At 33.7% G+C, this 25,012-nt stretch overlaps 13 protein-coding genes across 13 annotated transcripts; 7 read left to right on the top strand and 6 right to left on the bottom strand.

The window, feature by feature from the left end:
• Positions 1-10: 10 nt before the first annotated feature.
• Positions 11-991, bottom strand: TpMuguga_04g00338 (Mitochondrial 39-S ribosomal protein L47 (MRP-L47) family protein). Its single transcript, XM_061305973.1, has 6 exons — positions 819-991; positions 566-780; positions 444-536; positions 330-406; positions 194-300; positions 11-162 (listed from the first exon to the last, which is right to left on the bottom strand). The coding sequence occupies exons 1-6, from the start codon at positions 895-897 to the stop codon at positions 29-31; spliced, it is 705 nt and encodes a 234-aa protein (XP_061161140.1). The 5' UTR covers positions 898-991; the 3' UTR covers positions 11-28.
• Positions 992-1,449: 458 nt separating this feature from the next.
• Positions 1,450-3,534, top strand: TpMuguga_04g00337 (MAC/Perforin domain protein; the record flags this gene model as incomplete). Its single annotated transcript, XM_061305972.1, has 11 exons — positions 1,450-1,498; positions 1,531-1,730; positions 1,760-1,887; positions 1,918-1,995; positions 2,025-2,206; positions 2,268-2,686; positions 2,716-2,855; positions 2,898-3,015; positions 3,063-3,165; positions 3,195-3,283; positions 3,313-3,534. 11 exons carry the CDS (start codon positions 1,450-1,452, stop codon positions 3,454-3,456), a joined length of 1,650 nt encoding a protein of 549 aa, XP_061161139.1. The 3' UTR covers positions 3,457-3,534.
• A 40-nt stretch (positions 3,535-3,574) lies between these two features.
• TpMuguga_04g02240 (uncharacterized protein) lies at positions 3,575-4,186 on the bottom strand (the record flags this gene model as incomplete). Its single annotated transcript, XM_758878.2, has 4 exons — positions 3,575-3,699; positions 3,728-3,800; positions 3,851-4,012; positions 4,043-4,186. 4 exons carry the CDS (start codon positions 4,184-4,186, stop codon positions 3,575-3,577), a joined length of 504 nt encoding a protein of 167 aa, XP_763971.2.
• Positions 4,186-5,748, bottom strand: TpMuguga_04g02045 (MAC/Perforin domain protein; the record flags this gene model as incomplete). Its single annotated transcript, XM_061306121.1, has 6 exons — positions 4,186-4,338; positions 4,370-4,797; positions 4,831-5,006; positions 5,036-5,244; positions 5,299-5,498; positions 5,529-5,748. 6 exons carry the CDS (start codon positions 5,746-5,748, stop codon positions 4,186-4,188), a joined length of 1,386 nt encoding a protein of 461 aa, XP_061161847.1.
• Positions 5,749-5,774: 26 nt separating this feature from the next.
• POLR1B (DNA-directed RNA polymerase subunit beta) lies at positions 5,775-9,914 on the bottom strand. Its single transcript, XM_758876.2, has 10 exons — positions 9,689-9,914; positions 9,415-9,654; positions 9,160-9,358; positions 8,851-9,124; positions 8,627-8,821; positions 8,444-8,594; positions 6,611-8,413; positions 6,234-6,523; positions 5,902-6,203; positions 5,775-5,870 (listed from the first exon to the last, which is right to left on the bottom strand). The coding sequence occupies exons 1-10, from the start codon at positions 9,858-9,860 to the stop codon at positions 5,789-5,791; spliced, it is 3,708 nt and encodes a 1,235-aa protein (XP_763969.1). The 5' UTR covers positions 9,861-9,914; the 3' UTR covers positions 5,775-5,788.
• Positions 9,915-9,958: 44 nt separating this feature from the next.
• On the top strand, positions 9,959-11,926 carry TpMuguga_04g02080 (putative coatomer subunit delta; the record flags this gene model as incomplete). The annotated part of the gene is made up of 8 exons (XM_758875.2): positions 9,959-10,319; positions 10,353-10,498; positions 10,534-10,869; positions 10,900-11,032; positions 11,063-11,139; positions 11,170-11,313; positions 11,439-11,759; positions 11,837-11,926. The coding sequence occupies exons 1-8, from the start codon at positions 10,193-10,195 to the stop codon at positions 11,924-11,926; spliced, it is 1,374 nt and encodes a 457-aa protein (XP_763968.2). The 5' UTR covers positions 9,959-10,192.
• Positions 11,927-11,932: 6 nt separating this feature from the next.
• TpMuguga_04g02195 (uncharacterized protein) lies at positions 11,933-13,804 on the top strand (the record flags this gene model as incomplete). Its single annotated transcript, XM_758873.2, has 3 exons — positions 11,933-12,226; positions 12,257-12,315; positions 12,346-13,804. 3 exons carry the CDS (start codon positions 11,933-11,935, stop codon positions 13,802-13,804), a joined length of 1,812 nt encoding a protein of 603 aa, XP_763966.2.
• On the top strand, positions 13,785-14,833 carry TpMuguga_04g02715 (uncharacterized protein; the record flags this gene model as incomplete). Its single annotated transcript, XM_061306212.1, has 5 exons — positions 13,785-13,909; positions 13,960-14,026; positions 14,058-14,219; positions 14,247-14,291; positions 14,321-14,833. The coding sequence occupies 5 exons, from the start codon at positions 13,785-13,787 to the stop codon at positions 14,753-14,755; spliced, it is 834 nt and encodes a 277-aa protein (XP_061161846.1). The 3' UTR covers positions 14,756-14,833.
• ywiE (PLD-like domain protein) lies at positions 14,804-16,746 on the bottom strand. The gene is made up of 8 exons (XM_758871.2): positions 16,578-16,746; positions 16,461-16,548; positions 16,256-16,419; positions 15,721-16,158; positions 15,490-15,660; positions 15,299-15,426; positions 15,080-15,267; positions 14,804-15,051 (listed from the first exon to the last, which is right to left on the bottom strand). The coding sequence occupies exons 1-8, from the start codon at positions 16,701-16,703 to the stop codon at positions 14,924-14,926; spliced, it is 1,431 nt and encodes a 476-aa protein (XP_763964.1). The 5' UTR covers positions 16,704-16,746; the 3' UTR covers positions 14,804-14,923.
• Positions 16,747-17,156: 410 nt separating this feature from the next.
• On the top strand, positions 17,157-19,595 carry TpMuguga_04g00328 (uncharacterized protein; the record flags this gene model as incomplete). Its single annotated transcript, XM_758870.1, has 1 exon — positions 17,157-19,595. One exon carries the CDS (start codon positions 17,157-17,159, stop codon positions 19,593-19,595), a length of 2,439 nt encoding a protein of 812 aa, XP_763963.1.
• A 97-nt stretch (positions 19,596-19,692) lies between these two features.
• TpMuguga_04g00327 (uncharacterized protein) lies at positions 19,693-21,483 on the top strand (the record flags this gene model as incomplete). Its single annotated transcript, XM_758869.1, has 4 exons — positions 19,693-19,973; positions 20,040-20,115; positions 20,212-20,845; positions 20,951-21,483. The coding sequence occupies 4 exons, from the start codon at positions 19,693-19,695 to the stop codon at positions 21,481-21,483; spliced, it is 1,524 nt and encodes a 507-aa protein (XP_763962.1).
• Positions 21,484-21,682: 199 nt separating this feature from the next.
• On the bottom strand, positions 21,683-23,727 carry Zdhhc20 (DHHC palmitoyltransferase family protein; the record flags this gene model as incomplete). Its single annotated transcript, XM_758868.2, has 5 exons — positions 22,680-23,727; positions 22,522-22,649; positions 22,172-22,434; positions 21,965-22,120; positions 21,683-21,899 (listed from the first exon to the last, which is right to left on the bottom strand). The coding sequence occupies exons 1-5, from the start codon at positions 22,774-22,776 to the stop codon at positions 21,683-21,685; spliced, it is 861 nt and encodes a 286-aa protein (XP_763961.1). The 5' UTR covers positions 22,777-23,727.
• slu7 (Pre-mRNA splicing Prp18-interacting factor family protein) lies at positions 23,534-24,976 on the top strand (the record flags this gene model as incomplete). The annotated part of the gene is made up of 5 exons (XM_758867.1): positions 23,534-23,708; positions 23,768-24,158; positions 24,229-24,463; positions 24,542-24,765; positions 24,838-24,976. 5 exons carry the CDS (start codon positions 23,534-23,536, stop codon positions 24,974-24,976), a joined length of 1,164 nt encoding a protein of 387 aa, XP_763960.1.
• Positions 24,977-25,012: the final 36 nt, after the last annotated feature.

Genomic DNA, 25,012 nt, shown 5'->3' with positions numbered 1-25,012 from the left:
TTTAATTTGTATTTTATTCAGTATATTATCAATAAAATTTAAATGGCCTGTGTAGTGTATTCTTTAGTGCAGGTATGTAGTCTCTGTTCCAGGTGATTCTCCCTGGAAGGTCTGAGTACTTCCTCTCGTAACGCCAGTTTGGGGTCCTGAGTTGAAGAGTTTCTGAAAAACAATTATAAACCCAAAAACAAACCTTTCCTAAGAGGTTGTAGCTTCAGCTCAATCTCTTCCATTTCACTTTCAATCTTAGAAACTGTTTTAAGCCATCCTGTTTTGGACAAAGAGTCCTGCGATTTTGACCTACAGGTAATAAAATGTTGGGAAACAACCTCTTAATCTTGAAGTTAAGTTCATTTAAAAGTTCCTTCAGTTTAAACATCCTGGTCTCAAGAACTTCCTTTTCTTCCTAGAATTATGTGATTTACTTGATTTTGAATCAATACCTGAGCTTTAAGAATTTGTTTAGCCCTTAAACACTGTTGGTGGATCTCCCTCCTAGTTATAACACCAAGTATACGTTTCATGGTAAGTTTAACCTGAATATTAAATCCTTTATTTAAAATACCTTCTTGAGTCTTCCATGTTTTGGAGGCTTAATATGGTTTTGAAGTGCAGCCCATCTTTCACCGAGGAGAAGATTCTTCTCCTTTAAACATGAAAAGTAGAGGCTTCTTAAATCCTCAAAACTTTTCTGACGTAGAAGGTAAGAAGGCCAAGGGTAACCAGTGGTAGAAAGCTTCTCTTTCTGACTAAATGGAGTATCCGGGTCAAGATAACCACCTAAATATTAATTTAGCAAAACTAATATGCATACATACCCTTCCATAACTCATCAATTCCCCTTCTAGGAACCGCAGAATATATTTTTTGATACCTAAATAATTTAACAAGATTCATTACTAAATGAATTTTGTATATTTATGGTTAAATATTGTATCACGGTAAAAAAATAATATGAATGATTATGAAACCTGATTTGTTACACACTCATTTTTGATTAAAATAAAATTTTCATCTTTAATTAAATAAAAATTTATATAAACATAAAAATAAAAAAACAATAAGATATTTGATTTAAGATTTGATATTTTTATACAATTTCTTTTCTCATAGATTCTTAGATGTTCCTTCCTAATTTTCTATACATTTTTTAATTCCTTCCATATAATATTTCTTTAACTATAAATTATATTTTATTCCTTAATATGTTAATTCCCTATTTAACCCAAAAATGAGAGTTAAAATTTTGATACCCTTGTTTATGCTAATTTATTTCCCTGAATCATGTCATTTACTTGCTAGTTTAAATTACTTAGGCATTAACTATCCAGATTCTGATTACATAAATAGTAATAAAACTCCAAAAAATAAAAATAAAGGTTGGTGTGTAAGTGTGTGGGTTTATAGCTTAAAATAGAAAACCTTTTGGACCAAGATATAGAGGATATGATGGCAAATAGCATGACTAGCGAGTTTGATCGTGGATGCCCTGGTCTTGGTATAACATATTATATCAATTTTATGTCACAGACTACCTTGGGGTTGGCTACGATTCAATTTACGCCAATTCTGTTGGGAGTGATTCGACGCTGTTAGACCCTGGATACAGGGCGCCAATAATAGAATTTGCCTGGAGAAAAAACTCCGAAGGATACTCTCCTACTTTAGGATCGTTGCACCCAGTCGGCGGGTGGGTCAGACCTGTGTTTTCATGTAGTAGATCAACCAAAGTAAGTAAACTAATTATTACATTAATTAGATAAATGAAATAAGCAATTTGGAAGAACTTAAGGATTCTTTATCAGCAAGTACCAAATTGAATGGAGATATTCCCGAAAATTCATTTACTGGTTCCCTAGAGTACAAAAACGCTTTAATGAACTTCAAGTATGCATGCAAAAATTTTACATGATTTAGATCAAAACGACAGAAGATATACAATAAAACTGAACAGTGCGTTAGATATCAAGTTGGAATTCCTTTAAATTTAAAGTGGTATGAATATTAGTTAATATATTTTCAAGGGGATATACTGAGTACTTTAACCGCACACTTTCCAGACTACCAATCTTAAGTTCTAAAGTAATAAAAAATTGTAACATTGATAACAAATTGAATTTATCTGATGAAGAATGTAAGTCTATTAAGCCCTGGATTAAATTCTTTGAGGTGTTTGGGACTCATTTTAATAATCAACTTACTCTGGGTATATACAATATAGTATACCCTACATAACATACACATATGTATATGTACTATTTGTGTAGGTGGTAAGATAAACCAAACTATGGTATTTGATTCATCAACTTTAGAAGAACTCAAGAAGAAAGGAATAGATATAGAAGCTGAAGTTAGAACTGAATTAGGCTCAGGCAATGTTAAGTTGAATCTAGACATGGGTGGCAAGAAATCTAGGCTTGATGAAATTGGCCAGAAAAAAATGTCGGTGTTGGGTGGTAAAATGCCTAATTTCCCAATGGATGACAATGAATTTGCGCACTGGGCAGAAACTGTAGCTGAAAATCCAATGCCAATTGGAGTTGTTTCGACTAGTTTAAAAACATTGATGCATCCGGCTATGCACCAATCCTATGATCAGGCCCTACATCAATATGCTATACTGAACGGTATAAGCTACGAAAAATTAAAGATGATAAGTGGCAATTCAATTGAACTTTCTAAGGAGGTATCTCATTTAACAGAATATTAATTCAGATTGAAAATGGGACTACTATTGTTTCATGGAACCGTGATAATAAAATCAAATGCCCTAGAGGGTCAAAAGTCCTCATGGGCATTTCTCTTATATTCGGAAATGAAAAGTTACTAGGCGTCAGCTACTGCAAATCTAAAATGTTAATAAATATCTATAATAGTTTTTATTTCACTATTTGTAGGAAAGAGTGCATAATTCCAACCTATGAAAATGTAGAGCATTCATTTCACTGGATAACATGTTCTTATGGGTTACAACCTGGAGTGGAGCAAATATTGAAGATGTCCAACGCGGATGATGTAAGTAAACTATTATGCTAAATATATTCTAACAATGTAATTTACAGAAAAACACTGAAATAGAATGCCCAAATTATTCACTGATACAAATTGGGCTAGTGATTGTTACAGTTGACGGGATAATTACATCAATAAGGGAATGTGAATATGGTATATAACCATACAACAATGATTTTTAGGAAATAAATCTTGCAAATATGATCTTAATGATAATGAAACTTCTTACATTTGGGCCTTGTGTTATTCACAACTGGATAATATTAACAAGGTTAACAGCAAAGTCATATTTGTGTGTAGCTTCAACTGAAAGTTTTAGTTTCCAACAACTACGCTGATGACAAAGTTTCTTGCTCTGATGGTTACAAAATCATTACTGGTAGTTTAGTTACATTATTGAGTTATCAGGACATGTTGCAAACTTTCCCGAAAAAGACACTTTAAATTTGGACGACATACAATTTTGCCAGAAACACACTCAAAGTTGTTCTGCTAAATCGAATAAAAAGAGCATGATCTTTGCATTGTGTAAATCATCATTATATTAAATGTTTAATACATGTTAGTTAATAAAAATTCCCCAGCCGAACGATGACATACAATTATCCTTTGTGATTAATTTACACCCTTTAGCAAACGGCTGGCATTTTTCTACTTTTGACTTTTCATCGATACAAGCAGAAAATCCTAAATTTTTTATAAAATTTAAACAAACCAGAAAGTGTTTGTTTATTATCTCCAAAATCGACCTTACCATTCTTCACAATCTGACTTTTAGTTTCAACACTCTGTATATTTAATTATTAGTGTATATGTGTGTAAATAATATAATTTTTACTCTTAATTCAGGTAATCTCTTGTCTGTGCAAATTATAATTGATGATCCATTCTTTTCACTCTTACAAGATGATTCGCCAGTTTTACACGGTATCATTCTGTTATCCTTTATTGATATATTAAATCCAGTAACTACTTCATCTCCATCGTCACATTCCAAAATCTATAAAACTATAAACACCCTATTTTTTACATCTTTGTCATTTCCATTTTCATAAATAGTTTTGAATTCAAGCCCCAATGAATTCCCGCAAAGTGTATATATAATTACTGTAGATTTTCCTTGAATTTCATCAATGGTGCAAAACTTTCTGAAAAGATATAATTCATTAATCATTACTTATTTTGTACACATGAATACACAGAGGTGCTTAAATCTTCGTTAATGTTTATAATGAATCCAAAAAGCACTCTTTTTCCATCTTGACATTTGGCCACAGGTAATTCATCATTTTTGTTTGTAACTAATATCTGCTTTGAATTTACCAACTAAACATTTTAATACTTGTATTATACTCACTAGTGACTTCATGGTCATAAGTCTTTTATTCTTTTGCTCAATATCCCAAGGAAGAGCTTTGTTTAGTGTTATATAAAAACTCAACGCTTCTTTGAACGAGTTATAATATGATCTTGGCAAGAATGTACTTATACTCTCCACATCAATCTTTATAGGCATTGGGTATCTTGGGACTGTTGATTTCCATTTCCTTATTGATGTGGGTGATATGTTTCTATCGGGATGAATTCCTCCCAAAACACTAAATTTTAGTTTTGATGATTTTTTTAGTTGTTTTATTTCGCTTTCCTCTGACTTTGACACTCCCACTGCTATGTTTGCTGAAACGCCTGATATTACTGCTCCTATTGCTGCATTTACATCTAAGCCTTTATTTGCCAGAGATTCAATTATGCTAGATGGAACACTCAAATATCTAGTTAACTTTCCTCCTAAAATACATTATTTTAGTGGTTCCTCACCCAAATGCACTTGAACAACAACGTGTGTTCCAAACTCTGAGAAAAACTCCATCCACTTAACCAGATCCTTGCATTCTTTTATCCTGTTCTTGTATCCCTCTGGTGTGCACTTTTCATAGTCTTTAATTTTCTTTGGTAATTCAGAAACTGATAAATTAAAATCCTCAGTTGTGGACCTAATTATAATTTTCTAAATATTATTTACCAATCAAGTGTTGGAGGTATTCCAGCTGCATAGGTGAAACAGTAGTATGAGTTTGTATACAATTTATTGTTTGTATGTTCTGAATCTTTTTTCAATTCTTGATATTGTGTGTTCAATGATCCTGTTCCAACATTTGGAATCTTTACATTCACTCCAACGTCAGACTCCGTAACATCTTTCAATTTACTTATCGACTCTATTTCAGTAACCTAATAAACCATTATAAGCAAAGAATAAAAATTTTTATGTAGGCTTATTTGTACATTTTCAGACTCTCCACATGACACTTTAGGCCTTACCCATCCTCCTACTGGTTGTAATGAGTCCAGACTGTTTGTAACTCCCACATCAGTTTGTGCCCACGTGAAATCTATCACTGGGGCTCTGTACCCCAAATCCTCTGCTTGGTCGGCATCACCCATCGTGTTTGCCTTAACAATATCATATCCCGCTCCCAGATATTCTTAAAAAATTTGTTAACATATTATCTTACCTAATCCTACTACGATTTTTGTTGTTTTAAAGTTAATTGACTCATTTTCCACTATGGGCTCAACTTCAGACTTAGACTTATTTGCCTCACCGCCTTTACCTTTTTCAAATAAAGAATGTATTTTTGTCTCATTAAGATTTCTATTTAATAAATTTAAATGTCCTTTCCCGTTTTTTGCAATTAAAATTGCTATAAATTTTAGAAAATATAAAAAATTCATTCTAGTTCCATTATGTATCAAATATATGTAATGTATTAAATTATGAGTCGATTCTAGATCCCAGTTGTGACAAATGTAACTTTATTCCAATATTCATCGTCGCTAGCTCGTTTGCGACATATCTAAATTTAATTATTTTAGTGGTTATTTTACCTTAGGACGTATGGTATTGTGACCAATTTACAGTTAACTTGGCATATTGTACATATTGAGACTTGCCGTTTCGTGTTTGCCTCCAGGGATGATATTGACGGTGAGAGGATAGATCCGCATTTAGGACAGACATATGCCATATGTGCATCTGAACAGTGAAGTAGTCTATCTTGCAGTAAATTTGCTGTTCCATGTGCTATGAGTGCATCTCGTTCCATTTCTCCGAACCTTATACCTCCAAGATTTTTCCTTCCCTTTACTGGTTGCTTCGTTATTGTATCCACCGGCCCAGTTGATCTCACCTATTACACTTATTTTTAAGTATAGAATACCTGCGCTTTATCTGAGACCATGTGTCTTAGTCTCTGGTAGTATATCAGTCCCACAAAAATATGTGTCTGTATCTCAGTTCCCAATGTTCCACAATACATAGATTCCGTACCGTAATATTCATATCCTGATTTAATTAAGCTCTTCCCGAAATAATCAACCACATCCACTTCTTCCATTTCTTCATCTCCGTTCTCAGGGTTTTCTGAATAATAGGCCTGGAAACACGTTGAGTCCTGGGGCTTTCCGTAAATTGAGGCAACTTTTCCAGCCATTCCCTCAATAAGCTTTCCTAAAAACGATTTGACAAAGAATAATCAATATTATATGTGGTTTCAATCAGTATAATTCACATTAACAATGAGTAGTTGAAAAATACCTATGGTCATTCTCGATGGTAAGCCGTGTGGGTTAAATATGACGTCTGGAACAATTCCATTTTCCAAGAATGGCATGTCCTCTGTGGGCCAAACTGCTGAGAGAATTCCCTTTTGGCCATGTCGACTTGCAAACTTATCTCCCACAATTGGTGACCTTAACACTCTTAGCTTAATTATTGCTCTATCATGTTTTAGTCCTGGGCAGCTGATTTTGTCTCCCACTGTAATCTCAGATTTACCGACAAGTGTGATTTGGTCTACTATTGCTGGTTCCTCTGTATACTTTACAACTTTATCATTTACTATATTATTTTTACCCCTTTCTTCTATTCTGTAAAATGGACTATTTTTAGTTAGTTTTTCTCCCAGTCGTGGCAACCCGTCAAAATCCAGTTTCTTGACTATTAATTTACTATCTTTATCCATGTTATTGAAATATTCCACTGTTCCACCTCTTTCCTTGGTGCTCGACGCTTGGGAGTTTAAGTCTATCACTTTCGACTTGTATATAAATGAGTTAAACAGCCCTCTATCTACCGATGCTTTGTTAAGTATCATTGCATCTTCCATGTCAAATCCTGAATGCGCTATAATCGCAACTACACAGTTTACTCCTGTTGGGTAATCTTGAAATCCCATCTTTTCATATTCCTTAGTTGCCACTAGTGGTCTTTGAAGACTTGTTAGCACATATGTTTTCACTTCAGATCTGTAGAACTGTGAGTGGAATGGAATTCCCACACTTTGTTTAAGCATTTGACACTGATACATGTTTCTCGGGCTTTGGTTATGATTACTGAACGGTGTCAAACTGGCTGACAAACTTAATATACAACACATATCCAGTTCTACGTATTCATAAAGAACTGGACAGTTGTCCAATTCATTATCCTTCAGGCTCTTTAAAGGCTTTGGAACTTGAACTTTATTCATAGCGCTCGGATTAGCTTGTAAATCCAATAGTTTATTGTGGGATTTATTCAATTCGTACTCATTTATAGCTATTGTAGACCATAACTGTGTGATTGGTCCTATTAGCTCGATTTGGTTGTCCTTTATATTTCTCACCGGTCTCACCAATCTTCCCGGAAAAGTCATGATATATATCGATGAGAAAACTCCAAACTTATCTCTAATTGCGCATGTTTCAAAGTGTCTGCACATGCCGAACTTTTCAAGGTTTTTTGATGTCTTCAACTTATCGTAAAACTCCTCCACATCTTCTAAGTTCACGTATGATATTGGGATCCCGTCAACTACTAAAGGTATTCTATCATTCCCACCATTTACTTTATTCGTTGATCCACTAATATGTAGCGGTTGTGACTTCAGAAATGACTTAATAGAGTTAAGGTATGAGGGTTTGTTGGGGGTTGTCACTGGTTTTGCGTATTGTGATAAGTGGAGTAGCAGACCACACGGTGCTCCATCTGGAGTGTGAACTGGGCAGATAAAGCCCCAAGTTTCCCCCAGCAGCTTCCTTACTTGTGTTGAACGCATCTTCATAAATATGTTTCCTCTGTGCACTGATCTCAAGTGACTTGAGAACCTGTGATAGTTAATCCTGTCCAACACCAGGGCAAACCCGGTGTTCTGGTTAAGTTCATAGTGGGTATTAAATGCATTGCCTGTTGATAGAAAGTGGTGGACCTTTTTCGTAATTTCAGGTGCTACTTTGTTAATTGCAAAGTTGAACAGGTTCACGGAGTTCATAAACTTTCTTACCATTTCCTCTTCCAAGTCCTGGTCTAGATTTTCCAGCTTTCCAACTCCAGCATAGTTTCTCTTAAATCCTCTTTTACCTAACCAAATTTAACAGTTGAGTTAATTACCTTTCAGGTGATTCAGAAAGTTATTTATTTCAAGGTTGTAGACCGTTCTTATTCTAGTCAGGGACAGGTATAAACTCTCCTTCAAAATACACGAATATGACTGTCCTGGCAGCAACAACTCTTGGAACGCAAAGGAATCATAGCTCTCACTCTATTATGTCATTTAAATGTATATTCTGATACCTGAATATTCCCGTTTGACAAATTCACTAGTTTATTAAACATGAAGAGGAGTGTTCGAAACTTGTCCAAATTAGATTTTGCGTGTATAATGACAAAATACTTTATCAGGTGGTGTGCACATTCTTCAAACGTTGATCCTGGGTGTAAATATTGACTAACTTGATTCCAACAAGCCTTCCCCAACCGGTAGAGGTACTAAAAATTAGATTAACGATTTGAATTACCCTATTTTGTATGAAGTCTATATCCGATAGGACTGGGTCGCACTGTACCATATCCAGAAATATTCTATGATACAGCACTGTCATTTCCTGGTTATTTGAGCAATTTTCCAGTAATTTTCTTTTAAATTCGTCCTCGCTCAGGAACGGCAACAAAGCTCTCAGGAGTAAAAAGAGCGGGACCAGAACTATCGAGTTCCTTACGATAACTCTGAACATACACCTTTTATTGATTGTTAGGTGTAGGTAATTAGAGACGCAAGTACCATCCAAATCCCTAAATAATTCTTAAGCACTAACTTCTATTCTTACGATTGGCATCGCATGAATATTGAGTATTCTGTGAATAGAACATTCTTCTGTGAGTTTGAGTCTGATTTAAATGCGATTGGATAATTAGATCTCGGAACTATAAGTTGTCTTAACATTTTTTCGTTCCCTTTAATTATAAAATAGCCGCCTGGTTCGTCTGCATCTTCTCCCTGTTTGATCATCTCTTCTCCAGATAAGCCTGTAAATTTGTCATTTTGGAATATTCTCAGTAATTTAATATTTGACAAAACCAACCTTTCAAATTACATCTGTTTGATCTGACCATTATAGGAATATGACCTACTGGCACCTCCTTTGTGATAATAGACTCAGATTCGAAAAACTTGATCCCGAATGTGACTACCAGTGGCGCTTCATAGGTTGTATGGCTTATTTTTGCGTGCCTTGGGTACATCTTCTGGCTAGTTCCGATACATTCTGAGCCTGGTCTAGTTGGATATCCTATTTTTAGGGATATTATACTAACTTTTACGTCTAAAAATTATTTTGTTAGATTAGGAACACTAACAGTAAGGAGTATCCTTTGGGTTTAAAAAGGACTTTAAGGAATCTGCATTATATGTGATGTATACTGGAGGTATATTGTTGACCATGTTGAAAGAATAATGGTCGATAAATGTGTTGAAGCTCTCGACATGAGATTCTGAAATAGTTAATCTATTTTGGTTTACTTCTGGCATTTTTCATCCTCACTACATAGACCAATTTATTTATACATATATTTTACATTAAAATTAAAATTATTTTAGCTTAGATCGTCATGTGTATCTGGTGGTGGGAAATTGTTCAGATTCTAACCTATAAATCATTCATATTTATATTTTTCCAAATGTTTTTAATTTTAATCCACAGATGAGTATTATTAAAATTAATTTCATCCATTTTAAACTTTTTAACAATCTATTTAAACTGTTTATTATTTTTTAATATTTTTGCAAATCTGGATAATCAAACTCATTGAACAACCTAATTTTACTTTTATTTCTTTTTTAATTTGGTTGTTTATTTTCAAATGAGTATTCTCAGTACGGGTTTGGCCTCAGAGATGAGGATTTTGGTATCTCGCCAGCACACTCAAATGACTAGGGAGGAAATAGAATCTTGTTTTTCAAATTTTTTAAGGTTAATAGAGAACAAAAGTCAGTTTTCATACTAATAAAATTACTTTTTAGGTGGTGACCATACCTTTGTTGAAAGCGATAAGAACCGCTTTCTATATCAACTGGTTGATAATTTCTATGTATTTGTAATGACGACCTTGGACTCAAACATTATTGAAGATTTAATAGTCCTAAAGACTTTATGTGAAATAGTTCAGGTACAAAACACCCACAATTCCTTAAAAATATTTAGAATTTGGTTAAACCCGTTATTAACGAAGAGAATATACTCAAGAATATTTTTGACATACTCTTTTACATGGATGAGTTAGTGAGTAATAATCAGGGTGAAAACATGGCGTTTGACCAGATTAAAGTGTATATTGAGATGGACTCCTATGAAGAGAAAATGCACAAAAAGGTCGAAAAAACCAAGGTTCGAGAGGAGGAGAAGAGGCGTGAGATGTCATCAAAGATGGAAAAGAGAAAACAACTTGATAAACTATTTATTGATCCTTCATATCCCACTTCTCACTCGAGTTATCAAGAACCGCCACCTGTTCAACAGGAACCGAAAATCCAATTACAAGTACCATTATAATTAACTTACAATATTTAGGCTCGTAATTTATCACCATATAATACAATTAAGAAGTTGAAGGAAAAGGAAATTGCCAAGATTGTTGAAGGCGAGGCACCAGCTGTTGTCCAAATCATCGAGACTTGTAACGGAAATCTACACTTGGACGGAGGTATTTGCTCTAAAAATAACTAGTTTATAGATGTTGATTCTCTGAACGTACAAGGAGAACTGGTTACAACAGTGTTTGAGGAACAAGCACAGTCCGCATCGCTACAAGTATTAGTTAAAGAACTTATTTTTTCTTAGTTTACCTCAAATAAGGATATTAAAATGAAATATCACCCGATGGTCGACAAAAAAATGGTTACTAAATCTAAAATTGAACTTCAAAACGGGTTCAACTTGGCACAACCACTCTCAATTATTAAATGGAAATATAAACTATCAGAGGTAGCATGTTTTATACATATAAATTATATATTTCAAACACAAACTACAAGTTTGTATAAACACATACTACAAGTTTGTATAAACATAAATTACACAATTGCACAGTGGTTCAAATGGGTTTTTAGGATGATTTCCCGCTAAGTGTTACTTGTTGGCCTAGTGAGGGCGCCACAGAATGTGTAGTAGTGATAGAAATAACAAATAACTCTGAACTTACGTTCACCGATCTCACATTTCAAGTCCTACACTCGAGATTTGATAACATAAAAGTAAACTATAATGAGGGAGGAAATGTGGATTCTAACCCAGATTCATTAGTCTGGGTAGTTCCCACATTTTCAGAGTCAGATTCAGTCAAGCTAGAGTTCTCAACAACCACAGATCTCAACAATATACTCCCGTTCACACTAGTTGCCAACTCTCAAGATTCCTTATCAAACGTAAAGGTACCTGTGAATTTAACTCAATTTCCCGTATTTTCATAATAAATTAATTGCTTTTTTGGATTTTATGAAAATTGTAGGTTTTGGAATGTTATGATAAAAATAGTGGTGAGGCACTGGCGTTCCTGAGTAAAACTCAGTCATGTTTGACAGTAACAATCGGAGAATGATAATTAATGAAATGTCATATTGTATTATACATAATTATATATAAATGTGTGGAATCTTTGAGAACGAAAACAGCATTTATCGCAAGTCCAATCATAAGGACGAGAGATTCCTCAATAAACTCATATAAATTAGGAACACATGTACAAAAAAGAATCGCAAATCAAAAAGTGTACAATAGGGATGGAGTTTCACTCAGACTTCCATACTACAAGAATCCCAGGGAACGATTCATCAAAATTCTTAATCAGACTGCCGATGTGGAATACACGACGATTGAAAATTTATTACAAAGAGTGCAGGTAATTTTATACAAATATAAATAATAATAGGATGAGTCTACATATAAAGATTTTGCCAAGGTTAAGTCAACCTTCCTTGAGATAGTCAAGTTAGTTTAATGTAACACAAATGCTTACAGATGGATGTGTTTTAAAAGAAATGAGATTACAACACATAAACTATTTCATGATTTTAGATCTAGCGTGCTCTCAAACTCGCCAATGTTTGGAGCTGTGTATTCAAGGTTCCTAAATAATCTCCTGAAATCTTCAAAAGTTTATCCTGGATTAGGACTTAGAAATGGAATAAAACATTACGTAGAATATAGAGCTGGAAAGTTTTCTGATTTTTTATCCTTAGAAGAAATCCTCAATGCGTTACCAATTTTTTCAGTCTTTGATGGATTTTATCGCAGAGTACTGTTACTATGCAGGGATAATAATAGGTTAGACGTGTTGGAAAGCTTATTTAAAAACTCTAAATTCGGATCACGATCATTATTCTGTGATACAATCCGCCATGGAAGGAAAATTATGAAATCACATTGGGGACTTCTGGCCTGTTTGGCATTCCGCAAGTCTTCAAGATCAAGAATGGAACTTTTATCTAAAATATCTAAACCTAAAGATATACAAAATTTTGACTATCTAAAGACGGGTGAAAATAATCTACAGTTTGCTGAATCACACAAAGAGACTATATTGAACTTATTTTCACAACTTTACAAAATACTCAAGCATGTTGATGAATCGGCTGAAGTTGAAAAGAAAGAAAAACCCGTGGATCCTCTCCAAAAACTTGGAATATTGGTTTTAGAAAACAGACCCACTGAAGACGAGTTAGCATTCGTATACTTTCTGACTAAATTTGAACTTAGAGGTGCTGGTCTCGAGGATGTGTTTTGTCTTTTTCTTGAGTTCGTAGATTATCTGAACAGAAGAATACAGAGTAAAGACTGCGATTACGGACATTTGAAATTGATTGTGAAAACAATAAGTAAGAGATATATGAAAGAAATCTTGAGATACTGTGTTAGTTATCGTCCTGAATTAAGCTTAACATGCGAAGAGGTGGTAAAGGAACCAGATGATACATTTAATATGTTAATATCAAATAAATCTAAAGACGTTTTAGCAAAAACAGGTCTGGAAAACTTCTTGAAATTTTTAAATGTTGATTACGAGGAGCCGAAATCAGACGAAGATTTAATCTACGGAATTATTAAGGACTCTGAATCCACATTTATTTATGACTTTCAAAAAGAAAAAATAGTTTGGGGTAATAATAAGGAAGAAATGGATTTGAGGAATTTTAAGGGAAACTGTCTGGATAAAATAACATTCTGCCACTTTATAATATTTTCAAAATCTCATGATGTCGAAAGGGTTATAAAGGACAATATTGATTCTATAAAGAAAAACTATCTCAATAAAATAAATCTAGACACTGTTCATTCCTTTGTATCACTTGATTTGCCCTATTTTAAACAGAATCCACCACAGCCGTTTGATACACAAGCACTTGAACAGGGCAAAATCGTTACACATCCTTCAAATCCAAAGTTACATATGATTTCTTATGATTGGAAAACCAAATGAGTTAAAAAATAGAAGTGCATCTACCAATTATTGCGAAAATCAACCATTTCACGATCCCAACCATTTTCGTGAAATTTTAACCCTCAACTCAAATAAAATTCTAGAGTAATTTCATACCAAATTATTTTATATTATATCTTACATATTCCTGGTAGGCTCAGTGAATCTCTGAAAAAGGAACATAACGACTTTATCAATTTTAAGAGGTTAAATACAACTAGGGTATTTCTCTGCACATTCAATAAACTCTTAGATAAAGCAACTTGAACTTGAGAACAGTTTACTCAAGGAGGATAACGAAAACCTTTCAAGAGAGCTTTTAGAACATTCTGACCTTTTGAAGGATCATTTTACTTTGAGGGTTTACTCTCACGACAAAGATTTAGAGTGCTCAAACCTTAAAAAGAGAGTCGAGGTAGGTTTAAAAACTAATAATTTTTAGTCTTTAGACCAAGAAATTTATAATTGGAATGAAGTTGTTAAAAAGGTACCCTTTCGTTTTTAATAAATTCTTAGCTTGAATGCCAACTTCAGTCCAAACTAAATATTCAAAACCTCAATTTAACTCATTCTGTAATCTGTCAAAATCAGTCAAAACTTCCCAAAAGATCACTTACATTTCCTGCTTACTTTAACAAAGGTGATAACACACCTGATTCTTCTCCATTTCCTGTAAACGACGTCGACTTGGACCATAATTTTCTAGTTTCCAAATTGAGGTCCCAAGTTCAGGATTTAAAGTCAGAAAACATGGCTTTGAAGGATATGCTAAACAGGACTGAGAAGGTATATAAGAAGGAGTTTGAAAGGCTTGGGACTGAGTTGGAGTGGGTGCAAAAGTCGAATGAGCAACTTCAAAAATACTGCTATTTGTTGTCTAGTCTCGACTCTCATGTATCACAGTCGGAAGTTTCCGACGAGATTGGACGCATTCTTAACATCAACCACTAGTAATTATCAGTTGAATAATTCGTTTATTTTTAATATTAAACATTAATTTACAGATTCCATTATTAAACATTAATTTACACATTTCATATTAAACATTATTTACATCTAGTTTTACCGAAGAGTTTTCATTTTAAAATTTTATAGATTGGAATATTTCAGCTTATTATTTTATACGGATGAGATATTTGAGGTTAGGAACATCTCGCTAACGTTTTGGTCTACGAATGTTCGTATGAAAGTCTTCTTGAAAACAACGTTAAACCTTTCATTTGATAGGCCATCAACGAGATTACCTTCTAAAAATCATAAAAATTTAGGGTTTACCCGAAAACCGAGCGATATGGTACGTGATGCAGTCGTACATCTTCAGTATCTTCAATCTGTTTAAAGAGTCATTTCTAGTATACTCGTAAGACTCCTTTTCATTTTCAAGTTGAATTTGCTTCAGTTTGTGTGCCACTAATGGATCGAAAATGCCCAGAGTTAGTTCCATATTCCTTCTACTTGATAGCCTATTTCATTATGTTAGTAAAGTTTACTAACCTATCCCAATTAAAACTGCCGATGGAGCTCCAAATGTCATCCACCACCATTACCTTCCCGTGGTAGTGTCTGTTCTTGGTCATAAATACTCTAAAGTTATCCCTGAAGGGCTTTGCAAACCGGCTCCTCTAATTAACTATTAAACTAGTGCATTTATAGATAAAATGTGAGTAATAGCGTAAAATAGATACAAAGAACTTCTTAAGGATGTAGTAAGTCGATGAAGTATCACCGGGGAGATCAGAGTTGCCTGAAAGTAACATCCTTATATTGAGATTTCTGTTCTTGGCAGAGATCAGCGACCTTCTCAGAGAGCCTGGAGGTATAAAGTAACTTGTTGACAAATGTATGCTATTTGATGCCTAAATTCATATATCCACAGGTTACTTATGTATAAATAAGTCTGAAACTATTATAATTACTTTGGAAATCACCAGAAGCAATGAATTAAGAACATCTTTTTTATTTTTTCTAGTGTTTGATTCAAAGATTTGGACAATAGAACCGCCGGGTATTGGTTCAGCCCTCTCTGAAATTGTCAACCCGTCAATGTGTACATTAGCTATTTTAAGTGATCCCAGAAATGACATGCAAAGGTCGTATACTGATGGACCATTCAGTTTAACACTGACATCAATGTATCCACCATCACCTCCAAGATCCTCTCCGACTGAATTACGGCAAATATTGAGTGATCCACAAAAAGCAGTTTTCTGATCAATAATTAAAAGTTTCTTATGGTTTCTATAGGTAATTGGTCCTATAGAGTTGTTCAGTCTTAAGGGGTTGAAAAAGTGGATTTCAACTCCTAATTCTTCTAATTCACGCTGAATTTTACTGGAAAATCGAATAGAACCAATCTAAAACAAAATTCACTAGTATGAAATCTAAAATAAAATTTATGGATGTGAACTAGTTAACAATAGGCAAATTGGTTTATATAAGCAATTCGATTACGTAGTCTAATAGTAAAACTATTTTACAGCCGCGTAATGACGCGATCTTAAGTGCGTTTGCAAAGATTTCTGCCACGGGAGAATCATCAAAGATGTACATCTCCAGAAAAATACTTTCCTTAGCCTTATTTATTTCCTTTAACATGTCAGTTAATGTTTCGTTTCCTGTTATTCATGAGTTAAACGATAATTTAGTGATAAAGTACCGTCTTGAAAAATGTGTACGATGTTTCCAGAGCTCATTTTACCAAAGTTCGAGCTCAAGGAAGTTAAGATTCCGTTCCATTTGTAAATCTAAACACTAGAACTAATAAATAAAATACCTCGGAAGCGGAAAAGTGTTTTAAATAAGGATAGTTTTTAGAATTTATGGAATCAATTTTATAAATAAATGAATCAATGTCTAAATTAGGATTAAAATTATTTTTATTATTATAAAATTTAAACATATGAAAAATGAATCAAGAATTATATAGATAAAGTTAATTTAATTGTTTAAACAGTATTGTTATAGCCTCATAAAATCAATTTTATTTCAGATTAGTTTATTTATTACACATTTTTTTATATTTACCCGATTTAATTTATTTTTAATATTAAAATGGTATATATCTTATTAACAAGAGCTATGTCTCGTTATAAATATTCAAAAATTTTAGTTCCCCCAAAATTTTTATTTTTCTTATATCATTCAATAGCTAATTCTAATACATTTATAAGCTTCAATATATTTAAATAAGTTCTTGCGTTTGACAATTCTGTATATTTCGTACTTTATACTATGGTTCCCTTTGTACTTGAATACAAGTATCGCATCTTTATTTTATGTACGCCTTTAAAATTACATGTACATTTATTTACACATCCATATATTTATATTTATATAAAATTCTTATAAAAAAATGAAAATTGGATTTGCATTTTTTTTATTACTTAACATTGTAAGATGTCACAACGTTTCTGATTTCCCATTTTTAAGGTTGAAAAATTACCCTAAAATTACAAAAGATAAAGATAATATCCATGTAGATTTCGAACTAATAGTTGAAAGGAACCTCAGCACCAGGGATTTTAATGCTCAAAGGAATTCCTTTTTTGTATTCTCTCTTCTGTACCCATTGAATCTCAAATTACAACATAACTCTAAACTTGAATATCTTGGCGATTTCTCTAAAGTCAGAGACTCGAAAGTTGATGACGCATCTTATGCAGCTTTGGCAGAAAAAGTTAAAGGTGGCGGCTTCATAGGAAAATGCTCAAACTACGCCTTTTTGGATATTATATTTAACCTTGAGAGCAAACTTTCAAAACCCATAGGTGTTAACGATTCCACTTCTTTAGAAAATGAAATTAAAACTATAAAATCAACAGATGATCTAGTTATTAATTTCTATCATTTTCAAGATACTTTGAAGCTTGGTTTATATACCTTTTCAGCAGATTTCGCGTTAAGAAAAGATTTAAGTTCTACCAGTATAAGTACTTATTATGACGAGTTTGTATTGGCCCTGGGTATTAAAAATCATATCAAAGAAAGAGCTATTAAAGAAATGAAGTGTTTAACTAAAACACCTATTACAGCTGCGATTATGATGAAGCACTTCGAGAAGAATTCTTTCCAATCAGCATTTTGTTCATACTACTTTGGCTATGATTTATCTGAACCAAAATACGAATTGCCATTACGCAATAACCTCAAAATTGAAGCCAAATTTGAACGTAAACCTTCAAACGGTTCACAAACTTTGAGTTTGGAATTTACTGCGGATGAGAAAATCAAGTACGAAACGTTATATCCTACCCAATTTGATATTGTGATAGACTTACCAAAGTCATTTGCAGGCAAAAAATTAGATGAAACTAAGTTATGCAAGCCTGATTGTACACCAAAACTTTACTACCTTACTTGCAAATATGAGGCTGAAAAGGGCAGAGTTACTTATAGTACAGTCAAATCTTATTTAGAAAATATGAAAACCCTTAAAATCATCATGGACCTCTCAGGAACTGATGAGTCATTATATTTAACACATAAGTCATCTGAAGTCTCAGCCCACTTCTACCTCAAGCCTTATGTAGCTTCGATTGATTTGGAGAATGTAGACTTCAATGATGAGATTAGTTCTAATACAAAGTATAAGTTCGTTGCGGATGAATGCTCAGGTGTGGTTAAAGAGCTATTTGGTGATTTCTACAAACTCGCCCACTCAAGGAGATATTTATTATATGGAGGCACTGCTAAAGTCGAAATGAATGTACCCCAGACTCTAATGTACGCTATAACTAAAGTTGACAACTTCAATGTCATGAAGGTATACCTTTCAGCTAATGCCAAGTTGGCAGGACAGAAAGCTACCCTTAAGCTTACTGCCGGCAGGCCTGACCAGGAGTTCTTTGGACTTCCCACTGAAGCAGATTATGATAAGAACAAGTTGTTGCCCAGGAACAAGGGCGTCACCCGTTCATTAAACAGACTCTCCGTTGAATTCGAATATAATCTTAGATTAACAGATGACGACAACGACAAGTTCCACAAGATCACAATAGTTTTCAGGAGTAAAGATAAACACCTTTTGAACTTGTACGACCCTGACTATCTTAGGTTTAGCCTGGTTGGTAAAAGTGGAAACTTACCGCTTAACGTCTTTCCCAAGGTACCAGTTGCATTATCTGATGTTTATTCACCTAAATCATCCGAAGTGAAGGTAACTGGACCCTATTTGGTCAGGAAATCTGGATTAATTGTCATGCAATTCAAGATCAAAGCTGCCATCAATAACAGACTTGTGGTGCACTTCGAGCTTGATTCGAAAGTAAAAAAACTTGTCGGCAAATATGTTAGTGGTGAACTTCTAAACACATTTGATGGAATATTTGAAGTTAAAACCGATGGCTTAAAGTACGTCGAGTTTTTCTTTGACCCATCATATAAGACAGGCACTGAATACACCTTTTCTGTCAACCTTTCCTTCGATACAACTGGTGTTAACAAATTTCCATATGAAAAAATGACTTTGTATGTGGATCCTGAGCCATTATTAAGAGGCGGAATGTTTACCCCTAATCCCCTGAGTGAATCGGTTTTCACCCAAGAATACTCATTTTCAAGAATCAATGACCTTGGAGCTAGTCTTGTTCCATGCTTGGCTGCCGATACCAAATTCTCATCTTCCATGTTCAGATCCGGCGACAACGCAACATACATCTTTACAAGAATGTTTGACTGCCAAAAGCCCTGGCTAGGACCAAAAACATCTGATCATGGTGATATTTCAGTCACAGTTGTTGACGAAGAAAAGAAAGATGGTTATCGTGTCACTGTCACAGAACCATTGAGGTAATTTATAAACATAGATATTAATAAATAAGCACACATTTATTATATGAACAACTTCATGATTTTTTAGTTTGGCATACTCTGATAGAGTAAAACCAGCAATGGAGTTGATGAAGTCAAAACGTTTCTACGAACACTTATTGTACATTTTCCTTGATGATACTGCTGTTGAAACAATAAGGAAACAAATGATTGCCGGTGAAATATGCGAAGACAATACTGGAATATGCAAGGAATCTGACTTCATGCCAATGCTTGAAAATTTTATTAAAGGCCTGTTTGAAGAAGAAAAAGAAATGTTTTTCGCTAACACGCTTGTTAGATTCTTTGATTCGAAAAATTCAACGTTCCACACCTTGAAACTAAACCCCTATAAGATATTGTAAGCAAAAATCTAATTATTATATTCTTTAACTATAACCTAAGAACAATTACATATATTGTGTAGGATCCGTGAAGTACGAGAACATAAAAAGTATAAATCAGTAAGAGATGCCTTTGAATTCTCCTTAGATGAAGCATTTGTGAGTCATTTAGACATTGATTTCATTTTATTTAAAATATCTTGTTATTTATACTACTAATTTATATTTTCTTATTTTGTTAATTTATTATTATAGGCACATTCACATGCGAACAAAATGGGCGCATCATTTTCAATGATAGCATTAGTAAACAATAAATTTGCATCCGAATTAAAGGCTGACCTCAAAAAATTCGTTCCTACGACTTACGGAATATCAGTGAATGGAGTATACCAGCACCCTGTATTTGTGGACATAATCCCGCTTGACGAGAAATCTAAACTAGTCATAGGCGAATCAAATTTATTATGCGAAAGCACCCAATCATTTGGCAAGGTTAACCTTAAGACCTATGATGACATTAAGTTCGAAATTGACAATGAACCATTCGAACGTCCAGTATTCACTGGCTTCAAATTCACGACTAAGAATGACTTAGTAACAATTAATGAATCAGGACCATCAGGCCACTTGAAGGGTAATTATAGTGAAGTCAAGCTTAAATTCAATAGGGATGACTTTAAAGTATTTTTTGGAATATCTGACATATTACCCACAACTTGCCTTACAGAATTAGGTCAATCCAAGATTCCAGTCCAGAAGGCACTTAAATCCTCTGTCACCTACGCTAAAGAAAGCGCAAAATCATACCACATCATTGCAACATGTGCCTCATTCGGAGACAACGAAAAGTCTAAGGCTGCACACAATTATTTACTGACCTTCAAAGGTATTACTCTACCTAGATATTTTACTTTATTATACTCATTTCTACTATTTACCCTCCATAATTTTAATATTAATCTAAAACTAAATGTATATTAATGTTCTTTAGGCATTGTTCTTGGAGAATACAGTGTAGTTGCAAAAGAAGAAGTGCCAGAGAAGTTGTACGGAGAATGTGATTTGTTTAGCTTGTACAAGTATATGCCCGGTGCTCCTCACTACAACGAGAAAAATTATCTCGTTGCAGTCCCAGACCAGCTCAAGTCATACAAAGTAGAAGGGCACGTACAGAAAATAGAGTCTGCTGAGAGACCAGTTGCGTTCAGCGAAAAACACAAGAAATACCTAAGTTACAGGACAGTACAAAAGACCATTGGCGAACTTGTTCTTGACCCAAAACCACTACCAGCTGAAAAGAAAACCACAAAGACCCCCGCAAAGAGAAAAAATACTGAGAGTCTTGAACAAAGAAGATACAAAGTTCAACAATACGTTAAACTAATGAAAAGCAAAAACAACAAAGTGAAATTTGAAGATTTCCCAGAAGACATAAGAACAGAATACAAATTTCTATTACTACAAGAACTTCTTGGTGGTTTGGATTTGAATCAGGTTCCAAAAGAAAAACCTAAGAAAAAATAAGGAAACCAGATGAATCATTCCAATTTTCATTTTAATGTTTTATATTTAATATAATTTGTAATATGATCCTTAATTTTTTACAAATCTTACACTTTCTTATACACTTGTATATTGTACATTGTATATTCGATGGTACATAGAATGAGGTATTCACTGGTAAATATATAGCCATGGATAATTAGTGAGTATGTTGAAAGAATTAAACTTTATCAGGTATTGGATTGTAACAATACTGAGACCATCTTACACCGTCACCAACAGGTCTATTTAGAGGCAGGTTACAAGGAGCGAACCAACAAAGCGGGTTCGCACCGAAAACTTGTTGTAAATTAGCACCGACCCCCATGTCATAAATCCCCGAATCCTTGTTAGAATCGTCCAAATTCTCTATCGTTGTCGAGTTCCTCAATACTAATCTGAAAATTATAGTGTTAGAATTGTACTCAATAGCATATATAGAGTATTAATAAATATAGTATACTTGAAGTGGAATTGTAAGAATGGAATGAGAGCAATAATAAGGGCAAGTCCGATAAAGATCATACCACAAACGTAAATGTAAGAGACGGCCTTTGGGCCGACTTCATCAAATTCGTCCATCGAATTCTCAATGGTCTCATTATACAAGTATAATACTCTACAATAATGATTATCATTGAGACTATAAACAATGTCTGGAGTGACTTACGATTGTAAAAGGGTAAAACCAAGTGCGAAAATTGAGTACACTAAGAGTTGCATGAAATATTTACGGTTATAGAATCCAACACAATTTCCAATCCAGGGGCAGTGGTGGTCCATATTTAAAACACATCGGTTACATGAGGAACAGTGGTGTGTCCTGTCAGGTTTCCAAACATTGCAAATTTTGCAATACCTTCTCCTCTTTGTATCATCACCCATATAAAACCCCCAATTCAATGGAACAACACCAGGATCCGTCACGGCAGACTAAAAATAATTGTAAACTCACGACAACTAATAAATAAATATTTAGTTAAATTCATTAGGTTAAGATAGGAAGATTATAATGAATACTCGAATGAAGCTGATGAAGAATAGAAAGAAGAGTAGGTTGAATCCACCAATAATACCGAGTCCATAGAGGGTTAAATCTTCAAAAAAATGCCTCAAGAGTATGAACATGACTCCGGCATACATATAAACTACACATAAATATTGAGGATGAGAAATACCAGTAATTACGAGAGCTACATTTCTTAAAAGGGTCCCTTTATTTTTTGCTGTGGAAATCATGGAGCAGAAGCTCAGAAGCTGGCCTTGATTTCCCATTTTACCGACAAATATTAAGGTGCGATATGAAAGATTATTAAACAAACGAAATTACATTAAATTAAAGGGAATATTTTACATTAAAAGAGAGAAAATTTAAAAGTTTAATACATTTTCAATTATGAATAAATGTGTATCAATTTTTAAATACACAGTCAAAAGTATTAAAAAATGTCAAAGTATAATATACAAAACACTTATAGGCACATGTTATGCCTATATCACTTAATATTAAGGCCAGAAATTTAAGTATCTTATCCTTCTTTGTGGTCCTAATCCCCCAGATATAACTTATGCAGTTTAAAGGCTACACATTTTGTCTTTATATATTTCAATAACATGTTTTATAAGTATGTTTTTATATGGAAAGGAATCGGGATAGTACTGATTGTTTTTATATTTAATTCATTTATCTCTTGGGTTACCGGTGCCAGTGAGCATAAAATTTGCATTTTAGTCAATTATTTATTAAATTAAGATTTTCAATCTATATAACAATTTTATATATAATATTCTATAGAATATTGATTATTTTCATTTAATAACACATTATGGATTCCTAACTTATTTCTTACACTTCTTGATCAATTATTTCCAATTAATCATCTTAAATAAATCCATTTTAAAATATGGAACTTAATTAAAGTTTATAATGTTTAATATTATGTTCAGCATTTGTTATATTTGGTTAGCCTAACAATTTATATCTTGAGTATATTTAGTTTATACATTTTAAAATGTAGTGTAAAATTTAACAATGAGTTTAATAAATTCCAAATCAAGGGAAAGCTTGAAGCGGGACCGTGAGTTGGATGAAGCCCGGAGGGCTGGTACTGTTCCCGCCCTCAAGGATGAGTTAGGGAATGATATAAACCCTCATATCCCTCAATATATTTCTAAAGCTCCTTGGTATTTAGATCAGGGTGAACCAAGTATGTTTTTATAATTTATTCCAATTATTTATGAAAAATACAAAATGTTTATTGAACAGGTTTACGCCATCAGCGGGTTAATGAGGTTCAAAAGGCTCCAATAGATTACGTAACACTCAGAGGTGTTACGAACAAGGTCGCAGTTAAGTTTAGGAAGGGCGCTTGTGAAAATTGTGGCGCCATGACTCACGACGCTAAGAGCTGTGTCGAGCGTCCACGTAAAAAAGGAGCAAAATTCACTAATGAGAACATTTGCCCAGATGAATATATTGTTGAAAACACTGATAAGGGATATGACGCAACTCGGGATCGTTGGTCTGGTTTCGACCCTTCAAGTCACCTTCAGCTAGTTGAGGAATTCAGAGATCTTGAACAAGAACGGGCTCTAAACAAAATCATGAACACTTCTAAAGATGACCAATCATCTGATGAAGAATCCAAAGAACACAGGTGCCAAATCATTTACCTTATTTTCACTTATTTATTTATTTTATTGTTTTATTTCATAAATTCAATTTAGTGTGAAGAATGAGACGTTTGATTGTAAAGATGATAAGACGCGGACTACCACTAGGAATTTGAGAATTCGAGAGGACACGGCTAAATACCTTATCAATCTTGATGTTAATTCTGCCTTTTATGACCCTAAATCAAGATCAATGCGCGAAGACCCGCTACTTGGTGTAAATACCTGTTTTAAAGGTGACAACTATTATTTCAACTCCGAAGAAACCTATAAACCCAAAGAACTCGAAGTATACTATGCACTTATAATATTATAATACCAATCCTAGTACATAATCTTATTGGTGAGTGGCTAATGTGTATTATAGGTGTTTGCTTGGGAGAGTAAGAGTAAGGGGGTGGATGTAGATTTTATCGCAAATCCGACAAAGTTGGAGAAGTTATTCAATGAAACGAAGGAACGGAAAGAGAAGGAGACATTGGAAAGTAAACAGAAGTTAATTGAACGTTTCAAAGCCTCTGAATATGTAAACAACTATGAAGAACTCAAACCCCTATCCACCGTTACAAAAGAAGATATTATTACCTTCAAGTACAATGTTATTTTACCCTTATTCAGATACATTTAGACATACCTAATACCATACCATGATTATTTGTTTAGAGAATCGGAATATGAGTTTGATGAGGCGAAGATGTTGGGACATTCTCAGATTTGGGGTTCATTTTATGATGTTGAAAAGGGACTTTGGGGCTATAAATGCTGTAAAAGTACTAACCGCTCCCAACGCTGTAATATTTAACTCAATTTCATTCACATGTAATCAATATTTATAATA

This window comes from Theileria parva, assembly GCF_000165365.1.
Source record: "Theileria parva strain Muguga chromosome 4 map unlocalized ctg_529, whole genome shotgun sequence".
Lineage (NCBI taxonomy): Eukaryota > Apicomplexa > Aconoidasida > Piroplasmida > Theileriidae > Theileria > Theileria parva.
Note: the sequence above shows the minus strand (reverse complement) of the source record. Positions and strands in the feature narration are given on the sequence as shown.

Bases quoted from the DNA above. Each gene is read 5' to 3' on its own strand.
- TpMuguga_04g00338 (XM_061305973.1), bottom strand. From the start codon at position 897: ATGAATCTTGTTAAATTATTTAGGTATCAAAAAATATATTCTGCGGTT. The intron at 537-565 runs GTATTTTAAATA...TTTAATATTCAG, and splicing joins AACATGGAAGACTCAAGAAG to GTTAAACTTACCATGAAACG. The intron at 301-329 runs GTTGTTTCCCAA...TATTACCTGTAG, and splicing joins CTTAACTTCAAGATTAAGAG to GTCAAAATCGCAGGACTCTT.
- POLR1B (XM_758876.2), bottom strand. From the start codon at position 9,860: ATGCCAGAAGTAAACCAAAATAGATTAACTATTTCAGAATCTCATGTC. The intron at 8,595-8,626 runs GTATCAGAATAT...ATGACATAATAG, and splicing joins TGTCAAACGGGAATATTCAG to AGTGAGAGCTATGATTCCTT. The intron at 6,204-6,233 runs GTATTCTATACT...TAAGTGTAATAG, and splicing joins TGGTCTCAGATAAAGCGCAG to GTGAGATCAACTGGGCCGGT.
- ywiE (XM_758871.2), bottom strand. From the start codon at position 16,703: ATGTTTAAATTTTATAATAATAAAAATAATTTTAATCCTAATTTAGAC. The intron at 16,420-16,460 runs GTACTTTATCAC...CATGAATAACAG, and splicing joins CGTACACATTTTTCAAGACG to GAAACGAAACATTAACTGAC. The intron at 15,052-15,079 runs GTAAACCCTAAA...TATGATTTTTAG, and splicing joins CCATATCGCTCGGTTTTCGG to AAGGTAATCTCGTTGATGGC.